The sequence below is a fragment of the Sturnira hondurensis genome, unplaced genomic scaffold, assembly GCF_014824575.4.
Source record: "Sturnira hondurensis isolate 20B ecotype Veracruz unplaced genomic scaffold, ASM1482457v3 Scaffold0013299, whole genome shotgun sequence".
NCBI classification, from domain to species: Eukaryota; Metazoa; Chordata; class Mammalia; order Chiroptera; family Phyllostomidae; genus Sturnira; species Sturnira hondurensis.
In genome coordinates, this window is record NW_028085930.1 from 10,159,883 (window position 1) to 10,172,234 (window position 12,352).

General features: G+C 44.3%; 1 protein-coding gene across 2 annotated transcripts in view; it reads left to right on the forward strand.

Moving 5' to 3' along the window:
- The window catches only part of PLCL2 (phospholipase C like 2), a 160,851-nt gene that overhangs the window by 116,548 nt on the left and 31,951 nt on the right, over window positions 1-12,352 (forward strand). For both annotated transcript variants that reach the window (XM_037061358.1, XM_037061357.1), the window contains exon 5: window positions 8,782-8,857. In XM_037061358.1, the coding sequence (XP_036917253.1) occupies window positions 8,782-8,857 (76 nt within the window). The remainder of the gene's footprint in view (window positions 1-8,781; window positions 8,858-12,352) is intronic.

Consider the following 12,352-nt stretch of genomic DNA (forward strand, 5'->3'; position numbering starts at 1 on the left):
TGAATGACAGACACGTTAGTGAACGATTTTAGACTGAGGCGGATTTCGTGTTTTCTGAAGCACAGCTCTGACCACAAGAAACACCAGTGAACGCAGAAAACTGCACCTTGGTGAAGTGAATGCACACACCCACACCTCACACACCCACCAGCTACTGTGGTTCACCCAGTGTTAGGAGCTGCGCCACCCACATCTCGTGCTACCCCTCCTCACCAGGTTTCAGACCGCTCTCCGTCTCCCTCTTCACAGTAACTCACACCCTGCAACACTCCCAGCACCCAATTCAACCAGCAATCCTCAGGTCTGTTTCAGGTGCCACATTTATTATAGTAATTCTGTATTCCTTCACCCTTTAACTTTCAGAACAGTGTGCTATCACTTTTATTTAGTTCCTGCATTTAATGTGTCACTGCAAGATGTTTTTTGTCTTTTTAAAAATTACTTTATTGTTGTCCCCCTAACCCCACTTCCCCCACAAACCTCTTGGTTTTTCTCGCACTGTTCTCTGTGGCGCACTGATTCTGAGGGGCATGTGCGTCGCCTGAGAGCAGAAGGGTCGGGGCTGCTGTCACACTCTCCGCGGTTACCAGACCCAGGGTTCCCAGGACTGTGGCCCCACCCCCTTCCCGCAACTCTCCTCGCACATCTGTGAACACGTAACAGACCCTGTCTGTCTCTTCCCCTCGGGCCACTCCTGCGTCTCTTACCCTGGGTTTCTCTGCCTGTTTGCTGGCATGATTCTGCAGCACCGCTGTGATGTTGTGATCTCAGTCATCTTTCAGATTCCTCCCTCGAAGATGGAGACCTTCTTTCTCTGGGTTTCCACCTCGGTGCAGAAAATTCCCAATTTTCTGGTGCTCCCACGGTGTCTGGTGGTGGCTGCAGGTTTTCCCGCAAGGCTGCCCCCTTGTAACCACCACCTCCGCTCACCGAAGGTGCGGTCCACATCCCGAAGCAGTTACCATAATAAAGATACTTTGCAGACTGTGAAATGCTTCACAGCTGGTGGGTGGGTTACCGTTTTCCTTTTCTGTCCATTTTACCCTCTGTGTCTTCAGCTCCTCCTTTTGCGCCCGCAGCACTTAAAACCAGCCAGTCCTGTTTTGCTCGCCCGTTGGTCTTCCTGCACAATCTCCCCATTCCATCCTTTCTTTCCCAGCCCCTCTTTGGCCTCCCAGGTCTCTCGCACATCAGGGGGGCCCTGCTGGCTGCCTTCCCCCCTTGCAGGTCCCCACCTTCACTTCTTCCCTCCCCCTATGTCCTCACTTCTGAGCTGCCACTATGATCACAGAGCATCCCTGCTTCAAATTGCAATGTGGTATCACACTGGAACCAGGATGCATTTCCCTGCTTTCCTGCAGCGTGAAGGGCAACGCCTTGGGGAGCTTACTGATACTTTACGTTGATTCGTGTCCTGCCTCTCCCCCTCATGCCTGCAGTGGTGTCCCCGAGGGGGTAGCACCCCAATAAAATAAGCTCCTCTCTATGTGTGCCTTAACAATTCAGCAATGCTTTTAATCTGGCAGAGCTTTAGCTTCTTCCATCATTTTTCTATTACAGAAGGGTTTCCCCCCTGTAATTTGCATAGTGGAAAATATGGAAGCAGAAGTGAGATTTATAAGGAAACTAGGACAGGTTACTCGGGAAACAGTTTGCTATTTAGAAAGTGTTTTCATAGTGACCTTGCTGGGAGGGATGATGACCACAGCTGTTAATGACACAGCATACCTCGGCCAAGGAGGGTGGCCGGCTCTCTGCCCTCCCCCACACAGCAGAATGTGGCCGCAAACCTTTCCCCTGCCGGAGGTGGGAAGGGGGGCAAAGACCCCACAGCAATATAACTTTCAGACTACAGTTCCAATGAGTGATTTTTATATTATTTTCAAGTATGAAAAGCTATGTTGTATTTTCCAACAATAACTTTGTAAATAGTTTTTCTTCTGTTCAACTTTGAGACATTGTGCTGTATTTGGAAGGTTTCATGAAAGAAAATGTTACCTCTGAATTTCAGTGTTTCTACATTTGATTCTAAAATTCTTCACCCACATACTATTAACTATTGATAGATGTATATCTATATCTATCTATCTATCTATCTCTATATATCTATAGAGATATAGTATATATAGTATATATCCCTCTCTATATATCTATATAGAGATAGATAGATAGATATATAAAGATAGCGTTGTTAACTCAGAGGGATGTTACTTTCAAGAGCACAGAATACAAGCACCAAAGCTTACAGGTTCCCCAGGAAATTGTGTTCTTACCCGTTCTGAACATTAGTGAACCAGCTCACTTTGTAACGCTGTGTAGCACAAGGGTGACAGTCCCCCGGTGACCCCAAGCCTAGAGACTGCCATGGAGATCCTTCCCGTTAGAGGTGGAATACTACTTCAGATTGAATTGGTTCATCTTCCAAAGACCTCGGTCCTTGGTCCACAGGTGCCGTTTCATTCTCCCCGGACCTCTGGGAGGCAAGTCCAGCCTCGGCCCTCCCAGGGTCTTTCCTGGGCTTGGTGGCACCCAAAGCCACACCTGCCAGCCTGCCATCCAGACCTTCGCTGTCAACTGAGCCCTACCATGCATCAGACAGGCTTAGAACTCTGAGGGTGTTCAGTGAGGACGAGGTGTACCATTTTTATAAGTCCATTGTAAAGCTTGGGAATGGTGCTCAATGTTTTGAGTTGGGGAAAATCTTTACCTGGGACGTGTCGCCCAGCCACAGCATCTGTACAAAGGAACAAACCTTTTTTGCTATAGACCTGTTTTATTTTATAACAAATTTGGTGCTTCTCAGACCGAGGGTTCATAACTTCATTAGAAACAGCTGCAGCCCTGGCTGGCGTAGCTCAGTGGAGTGAGTGCGGGCCTGCGAACCAAAGGATAGCGGTTCGATTCCCAGTCAGGGCGCATGCCTGGGTTACAGGCCAGTTCCCAGCAGGGGACTCACAAGAGGCAACCATACATTGATATTTCTCTCCTTCTCTCCTTCCCTTCCCCTCTAAAGATAAATGAATAAAATCTTTAAAAAAGAAAAAGAAACAGCTGCAGCCGAAGCAGCAGCAGCATCCCTGTGTTGAGATGGGACAGGTAAAGGAAGGTCTTCCGAGAGGTGTTTTCTATCCGGAACTGAGGATCAAAGGGGGACAATGTTGAATTTAGATGTTATTACTGTTACTAAGTTTATTTCACCTAAGGGCTTAAGGTACTTTTGTAGTTATCAAAATCTGTGTTTTAGGTATGAAAAGAGGTTTGATATATTGCCTAAAATCAAACATAAGATTCTTACATAAAACCATAGACTTGCTTATTCTGAAAACAGAATTCTCCAGTTTGACATGCAAATTTCAAAACAGAAAATAAAAAGCAATCTATAGAAATCCAGCAATATGAAATATATTAATATAGTAATTATCCTCCTAAAACCTATAAACAGAAAAGTTTGTCTTACACTAAGATCGGAGTTATTTTCAAAGCAGCATCCTTTTAAAAGGCATTTCTGATTTCTTTCCAGCTTAATGAAATGTTAATTTGAGTTTTTACTTTGCCTTTACTTCCTGCTTTTCATCTGCTTTAGTCCCATGTTGAAATCTTGTGTTCAAGATGATCAAATCTATGTTAAACCCATAGATTTTTTCCAAATGAATTCTTAGTTTCAGACATGTAGGAGGTACTGGTAAGTAGAGAGTAGTATGAGTTCCATGAACAACAGCTATATAAAAGCATCTTGTCCTTCCTAAACAGTGTGAGAGTCCACACGGCGAGTGCCTGGGGCCGGTAGCAGGATGTCTGATTGCCGTGCCAAGACTCACATGCCTCTGCTTTCAAAGGGAACTGACGAAGTTAAGCCATTTGCCTCAGTGCATATTCTGCTTATAAAACCAACCGCTCTAATGAGCCTTGCATTGTACCGGCATACTAATATAATATATGCCAAGAAAATAACGTAAAGCAGTTTTCCCTTTGAGTCATCTTTTGATGTCCCTCCCCACATCTGCTTTTGTCTAGTCTGAGATGCTTATTCTAGTAGCTTTACATTAAATAGAAATGATTTCTCTGCTATAAGAATGAATTGTTAGATGGAGGAAAGTAAACTGTTTATTGTCCTTTTAAAATATGCGCCCTGGCTGGTGTAGCTCAGTGGATTGAGTGTGGGCCTGCGAACCAAAGGATTGCAGTTTGATTCCCTGTCAGAGCACATGCCTGGGTTGCAGGCCAGTTCCCAGTAGGGGACACATGAGAGGCAACCATACACTGATATTTCTCTCCCTCTCTCCTTCCCTTCCCCTCTGGAGATAAATAGATAAAAATCTTTAAAAATATATGTTTTCCCCAAAGTGCTTCATAGACATATTATTTAAAATATTGACACTCTGGGCCAGTGTCAGTAAGCTGTGTTACTACAGCCATGCTTCACTGTGTGGTCAACCTGTGGTCGTTGGTGTCGGTTCAATACCAAGAGGAATTCCCATTTCAGGGGTGCAGTGAAGAAGAAACTTTATTGAATGCACACAGTTCAGTTGCGAAACGGCACAGCCGTTAGGAAGCCCTGGAGCGAGGACCCTCTCTGGGCTTGACAGCGCTGCTCTGCTGTGGCCTCATGTTTCATCTTCAGTGTCTCAGCTCCAGCAAAGGAAACACAGTTGTTAGCCTTCGGTGGAAAGGGAAAATGAGCTCTCTGAGCCAGAGGGGAGCTGACTTCTAAAAACAGAAGTCCCCACCCCTGCTTCCTCATGTAAATGAGGACTCTAAATTCTCACAGTTTGATTGGCCCAAATGGCACTGTTCTTATTGGCCAGAATGGAGGTGCTCTAATTGGTTGATGGGGGTATAGGTACACAGCTCCAATTGGCTAAGGAATACCTTAGTCCTGTTGGTTGAAATAGGATTCCAGGGACTACTTTAAGGGCTGGCTCAGAGAGCAGAAGCAGTGCAGGAAGGCAGCTCAGTGGAGGAGGCAGGTAGTTTAGTGCAGGCTTCTCCCTGAAGTACAGTTTGCCCAAGAGACCCCTATGTAGAAATGGCTACTTGGCTCTGTTTTTAAAATTGGAGTCCAGTTAGTTACCCTGAAGCCCTTCTGAGTAGGTATCTTCTTTCTCAGGGTCCACAGTGCCTATCAGAAGTTACTAAATTTCCTTTCCCACACCTTTCTGGTTGGAATGCCTTTCCTCTTCTTGTGCAATTGCCACTCATATGTCAAGATCTTCCATGGTGCTGTGGAAAACGCAGAGGCTCTGAGGTCAAACAGAATAGCAGTTCTATTGTTTATTAGTTACAGTCCCTCTGTCCATAATACCAGGCGACCTGGGAAAGTTGCCTACCTCGTAGGTCTCCAGTGCTCACGTCTGTAAAACTAACACCCGAAATACCCACCTCACATGGGTTTCGTGAGCATTAAATGAAATAGAACGCAGCAAGTGTGTACTTGATGCAGAGGAGGCCTTGAATTACTTCTGTTTGGATTCATCAGCACTTGTGCTGTTTGTCATCACAACTTGTTACGAAGTAGCAGACCCGGACAGAGATTGGTCCCCACTAGATCTAAAGGCCCCCTGATCGTGTCCCTGCTGTGTCCTCAGCGCCATGTGCTCTCTCCATTCAGCTGTAGTTGTCAGCTGAATGAAACAAGACATCAGCCAGCTGGCAGGCAGGAAAGCCTAGCCCTGCCCTCTCAGCCGGAGGGACCCTTCACCCAGTGCGTTTATTGGAAGGAGCTCACAGTCCAGAGAGTTTCCTTAAGAATACCTAGAGGGGCTGTCTCACTCGAGAAGAACTTATGCAAATACTGCAAGAGTTGCGAGTGAATGAACTGATGCACTGGACGAGAACTACCAACTGCCATGTGTTAATTTCGTTACAAGTGCACACCCAACTATACTACCCCCAAACTATAAAAAGATATAAATGGACAGTTCCTCTTCCCAAAGGAAGTGGTGAAAACATTTAATAACAGGTATGTCAAAGAGAATCACCTCTCCTAAGGTCTGGATGAGTTTTCTTCTGCCTTGTCTAAGTTTTGCTAGCTGTGTTCCTACTTTCCCCTAGGCTCCTCCTTCCAGGACTCCCCTCCAACGTGATCTGCTGATGGCTGCTGCTGTTTACTTGCAAACCCGAGGACTGGCTTTTCACTGTGTCTGCATTCTCCACGTGGTTGCGTTAGCCACCTTCAGATTTTGTATATTGCTCATGAGCAAGGGGCAGACAGGGGGAGGGCAGGCATGATTTTCACTGCCATTATTAGGAGAAGAACTTTTGTATTGAAGTCCAAGCCACAAATGGAGCATCACTGTGGATGCCAGGACACCACCGTTATTAAATATGCCACCAACCTGCCATAGCTGTCACCCAATAGTATGTGGGCTGCAATGAAAATGCCACGTGTTATTGTGATTGCTGTTTGCCCATAGCCCCGGGTCAGCAACTCTTCTTTATTTGTTCTCAGCACTAGTTCAGGGTCCCACTTCGAGGCTGCAGAAGATGATTGTCCCAAGAACAAAGGACTGAGCCTCCCAAGTATTGCAGAGCACAAGAGGCTGGTGAGCTTCGCTCTCTAGCCCCTTGAGAGAGATGTGTCTGTCTTAAGCCTTGTATGAATTTTACAGCTGAAAGGTGCATAACTATTTAACTTTCAGTGGTAGATTTCATCTGGAAGATGCTTTCAAGAATAATCACGCAGTTTGTTGTTTCTCTGAGCTTCATCACATCGGGCTTTTTAAGTAAGACTAAAATTAGTGATGGGTGTTTGAAACACTGCCAGTGGATATGTGAAAGGAAGTTGTACTCATCTAGCTAATTTTGGGTTGCCAGAAAATGCCAGGCCCCTGAATAAATGAGGAGTCAGCTGTGACGTCAGCCAGTCACAGGTCTTCATTGCATCATCCCATGCATTCTTTCATTTACTTCTCGCAGCCTCATCAGGGTCATGTCTGTTACTAAACACATTTTACTGGTAGGAAAGTATAGTTCCATGCTTTGTAATATCCTAGTGACAAAGCTAATGAGCAGCAGAACCAGGATTTGAACTCATATATATGAGCCTGTGCTCATCCTGCTCCTGCCCCACCCCCAGTGTGAATCTGTTGCGAACACCTTTTCCCTACAGGTTGTGTGTGTGCGTGAGCCTGTGCTGAATGCTGCCATTCAGGTTTCCACTCTTCCTCCGGTTATCGATCCTGTCCTGCCCATTTGTTTCATGACCAGGTTCGTTTCATGGCTTGTATTTTTTTCCCTTTTTTTCCATTTGAATGATGGGGGCGCGGTTGGCCATTTCTTGGAGAGTGAGCTGTGACAACCATATCCTTACTTGAAGAAGTCCTTGCTTCTTCATCTCTTTCGTTTGGCTTGACATCAAAGCTGAGGAAGGTTACCAATGACGAGATGAACCTTGTCAGTGGGCAAATTATGTAACCATACAAATGACTTTATATCACTATGATTGAGTGCGTAACTATTCATTTTTATCACTGCCTGCTCAATATGTCAAGCTAGGATATTTCAATTCACAGGAATGACTCAGATCTTGAAGAATGAATGTGAAAACACTGAATTACAAGCCCCACCACTAGGCTGTGAGCTCCCTAAAGATGGGCTTCGTCCTGTGGGTCACTGTGTCCCTACTTTCTGCTCAGGGGCCGCCTATAATAGGCCTCCCGTGAAAAATGAATGAAGCTATAAATGAACACCTGCTTTGGCCTTCAAACCTTTGGATGTTTACTCTGATTTTCTTAGAACAGTGGAAGGTGGTAGATGCTGTGTGACTCACTTTAAGAATCTGGTGTACTTCTTAAGAGGCATGTGGATTATGCTTTCGTATAAATAAGTAATTAATCAAAATATGGTGTTCTCTGAGTTATACAAATTATCCAACCTACATATATTTAGTTCCTGTAAAATAATTATTATGACAGCCAATGATAAATACTACAAAGAACAATGAGGCAGAATTTAAAGAAATGAAGAATGATGCCTTGGTATTTGTTACTTAGAATGGTCATGTAAAATAGGTGAGTAATATTATCATGCGAAATAGCCGGACACGTAAACACAAAAGTTAGACTCTGCACTGAGGTGAGCCTTAATCAGCGCGCCCATCTGAGCAGAGCTGAATCTGGCTCTCCGATTTTCACAGTCACTTTAGAGCCAAAAAGACGACTTCACATGCTCTTTGCCCTACATTTTAGTGAGTGAACTAATTGGTCAGTTCTGCCCCAATACTTTTTCTTATGCCAGCTTGGCTCTTACAACAAGCACATGAAATCTGGAACAATAACTCAAAATTGAATTTTCAAAGTCATTGATAGGAGTATTAAAATGTATATCATTAGTGGTAGATCAAATAAAAGCTGTGTTTTTAATCCTCGTTTAAGTAGTAAATGAATCTTCAGAGGAAGGCATTTTAGCTGAAAAGGGTAAGGTGTGTAGGCTGTTGAAACTCTCTGTAAGAGAACATTGTTAAAATAAATGGCTGAAAATAATGATTTAAAACACTCTGTACACACATGTACTGGTAGCTTTTCACACCGAAGGGAACTCAGTTCAGTCCTGGCTCAGTGTGGCTCAGGGTCCCTGCACCTGAAACTTCATACTCACAGTCTTGTTTAAACCATCCCATGGTAGTGCGTGGTTGCATCATTTTTCACCTACACATTTGAACTTGAGTGGTGGGAAGTCAGATAAAAGAGCCTCTGCCTGATTTTAGGGAAGAGCCTCATGCACGCGTGCAGACTGGTGTGTCACGGTCAGGTGTAACCTCATGTCCGGACGTTGCCTTTGCAGATGATCCAGTCCCTCAAGGCCCTGATTGAAAATGCAGATGCTGTGTATGAAAAGATTGTCCATTGTCAGAAGGCAGGTAAGTGAAAGTTTGTCTTTTCTTGAAAATGAATTCAGTAGCATCGTGTACAAGGGGGAGACCCCAAAACCCGGAATTATCTTCTGGAGGGCTGGCCTCTTGTGGTTCAGGCTTCTCCTGCGAGGTGAGTGTTCTCAGAACCCGTCTATATTGGTGGACTAGCTGGCGTTGTGAGAGGCTGCATTCGGCTTCAGTGAATTTTTTTTGAAGACTCTTCCAATGTGTTCGCCCATTTCATGATGGGTGATTTACAGGTGCACCTGCCCACATCACACTTGAGTGTTCAGCAGTTTTTGACCAGAACCAGCATGACCCCCATGTCCCATCCTCCCTATTCACCCGACCTTGCCCTGAGCTACCTGTTCTGTTTCCTTGGATGAAAAAAGTCCTCAAAGGGAAATATTTTGCCGATGTGGAAGAGGTGAAACAAAAAACAGTAGAAACACTAAAAGGCATCAGAATCAAGGAGTTCGAAAACTGTTTTGAACAGTGAAAAAAAAGTCTCAATAGGTGTATTGCATCAAATGGAGAGTACTTTGAAAGAGACTGAAGTTTAAACGTGAGAATAAATTAACATGCTACGAAAATATTAACTAAGTGTGATTTGACTTTTATTAAGTATGTGCTTCTATTATTACTGTGAGAATTATGGACTATTGGAATTTGAAACTGCATTTATTCAGAAAAAAGAACTGTTTATTAGTGGACATTTTGTCGATTCTTTGCAACTTCATTGGTTTATGGAGTTTGATAATTTCTAACATAATGTAGCTTTATGTTATTCTTCTATTTGATTTTTTTTTAGTAAGGGATATATTTGTATTTAAAACACTGAAGAGTCTTATCTATTAAGGATTTTTTGTTTGGGTGGCAGGGCAGAGAAAAACCACTGTGTGATAATGGTTTGCATTGCTCTGCAAAGATCTTTAAATATCGTTAGAGATATATAATGATTATCTTTTATTTTGAATTAAATTTATTGGGTTGGAATTGGTTAGTAAAATTATAGGTTTTAAGTTTATAATTCTACAATATGTCATCTGTATATTGCGTTGTGTGCCCACCACCCGAAGTCAAATCGTCTTCTGTCACCAAATATGTGTCCCCCTTTACCCTCTGCTACCCCCACCCCCATGCCCTCTGGTAACCACCATACCATTGTCTGTGTCTGTGGGTTTCAGTTTCTTATCCCACATAAAAGTGAAATCACGTGGTTCTTGACTTTTTCTGACTGACTTATTTCCCTTAACGTAATATTCTCAAGGCCCATTCACATGGTCTCAAATGGCAGTATTTCGTCTTCTCTCCAGGCCGAGGCCGGAGTAGTGCCCCATTCATTGTCTCTAGTGATTATCTTCCGGTTTCATGGTTCCTGCTGACTGCCTACCCAGCCCTCCGCCATCCAAGTGCTTATTTTAGAGACCCTTGATCTTTTCTTTCCTGTGTTTACAGTTACCATAAGGGCACATAGTCATTAGTCATAGGAAGAATTGCCAATTTGTATTGGGCTTAAAAACATTTGCATAAGATTTTCCTTTGAGTAAGTAATTGCTGTTCTGCTTGCATAACTTAATCTCACAGTGGCAAAATGAAGAGCTAGGTCACCACAGTGCTGTAGGAGAGGATTATTTCAGAAGTACTTCAAACTTTCAAACCCTAATTTTTATTCTCATTAGATAAGCACTCATTTGTATTCTTACCAGTCAAACAATTAGGTAAAAATAAGGAGTTACACTCCCACCGGCAGTCGCATGTGAAAAAGTGCACCCGGTTGGACAGGTTCAGACTCCTGGCTGTGCAGTTAGTTGTTTGGAGATAGAAACGTGCATGTTGATATTGTTTGAGGAGAGGGAGTGAGGCAGGAGAGGAAGGCAGAGAAGTGATCTCCAGCCCAGGTAGGCAAGGGCCCTGAAGGCAGGTGACCCAAAGGGGTGGATCACAGGGAGGGCAGAGGGGACAACCACTCAGTGAGCATTGGGGAAGCCTGTGTAGCTCTCTTTTAACAAGAGACTACAGCAGCACCGAGGGCCAGAGGCAAAGGGAAATCTTACGAAAACCATGTTCCCAGAAATAGGAAAGATGTAGAGAAGAGGTAAACAGGAAGATGAGAAAAGATGAGACAGGGATGAGGAAGTGAGGAGGGAAGGAATCAAGTATAACCCTTACCACACTTGACCTTGGAGAGAGGGAGGGACCCCTCTTCTTCTCAGACAATACAGAAGGCTATGGCCCGAGAGGAATTCTGAGGAGGAGAGGAGTGTCTGCTATTGAGAAGGTGGACAGGGAAGTGCTTGCTCCCCTAGGAGAGCACCAGCTTTGGGGTGAGGAAGCGAAAGAGGGAACCAGGACCGGACAAGGGTATGGGGGCCTTGCTCAGTCAGAGGTCCCTGGTGCTGGGAAAGGGACTAATTACATGTTAGGTCTGCAGGAGGGATGAGGGTCTGGGCTGTCACTGAACGAGAAAGGTAGGTGAGAAGTTCTGTGTCTACAAGAATGAGTACGTACAAATTAATGAGCACAGTTGAATACACTCAGGCACTCATTCTAAATCTAGCAAATGCTTGTTCTTCCAAGGAGTAGCGAAGTCGGTGATTAGTGAGGAACACGTGCAGGGCAGCCAACTCTCTCTCACCCTTCCTCTCTCTGTCTCAATGGCCAGAAAGGCAGACTATCATTGAATTTTAATTTCCTTTTTAGTTGCTTTATTGATCTGTTTCATAAAGGATGGAAAGATGATCTAGAAAGAAACTCAAAACTGCTTTGCTTCAGTGAGTTGGATATTTTTATCAGGTGAATTGGAATGGAAAATCATTTGTTTTCTGGAAAAAAATAGAAATCAATGACATGCTTCCTGTCAAAGATGGTGAATTAACATCTGCAGTTGTTCTCCGCTCCCTTCTGAGCCTTTATTAAAATGACAGGATTTTTTGGCTGTTGGTTTGTTGGGGTGTGTTGTTTTATTGTTGTTGTTTAAGGCATAAACCCACAAGGACCCCCCCCAAAAAATGGGAGCCAAAACATTTTGGAAACTAAAAGCAGCTGACAAGTGCTAATTGACTGAGCTGACTCCGGCAAGGTGACCCTGAAGTGGTGGGTGGGGCGGGGCCTGACAAGCAGTCTGGTTGACCTGCAGGCCACGCCCACCAGCTCAGAACTCAGTGGTGCCAGGCACCACTGGAAATCGGGGTAAAGGCCGGGATAAAAGAGAGCTGTCCCAAAGCCGGGTTAGGAAGCAGTGAGACCCCAGATGGCCAGGAGACCACCTGCGTCCTGACAGTAGGAGCATTAAAAATAGCAAAATTCTCATCCTTCCTGTGGGAGTTTAACAGGCAGTGCTTGGGGGAAAAAATGTAACTAAACTATATAAGCATGTCACTTAGAAATGTGGACAATAAATACTAAAAAAGGAAACAAAACTCAGCTAAGAGGCTTGAATATAACTGCTTCTGGAGAGGGGCAGTTAGGACAGTTATCTGGCTCTTTATGTGTATGCAG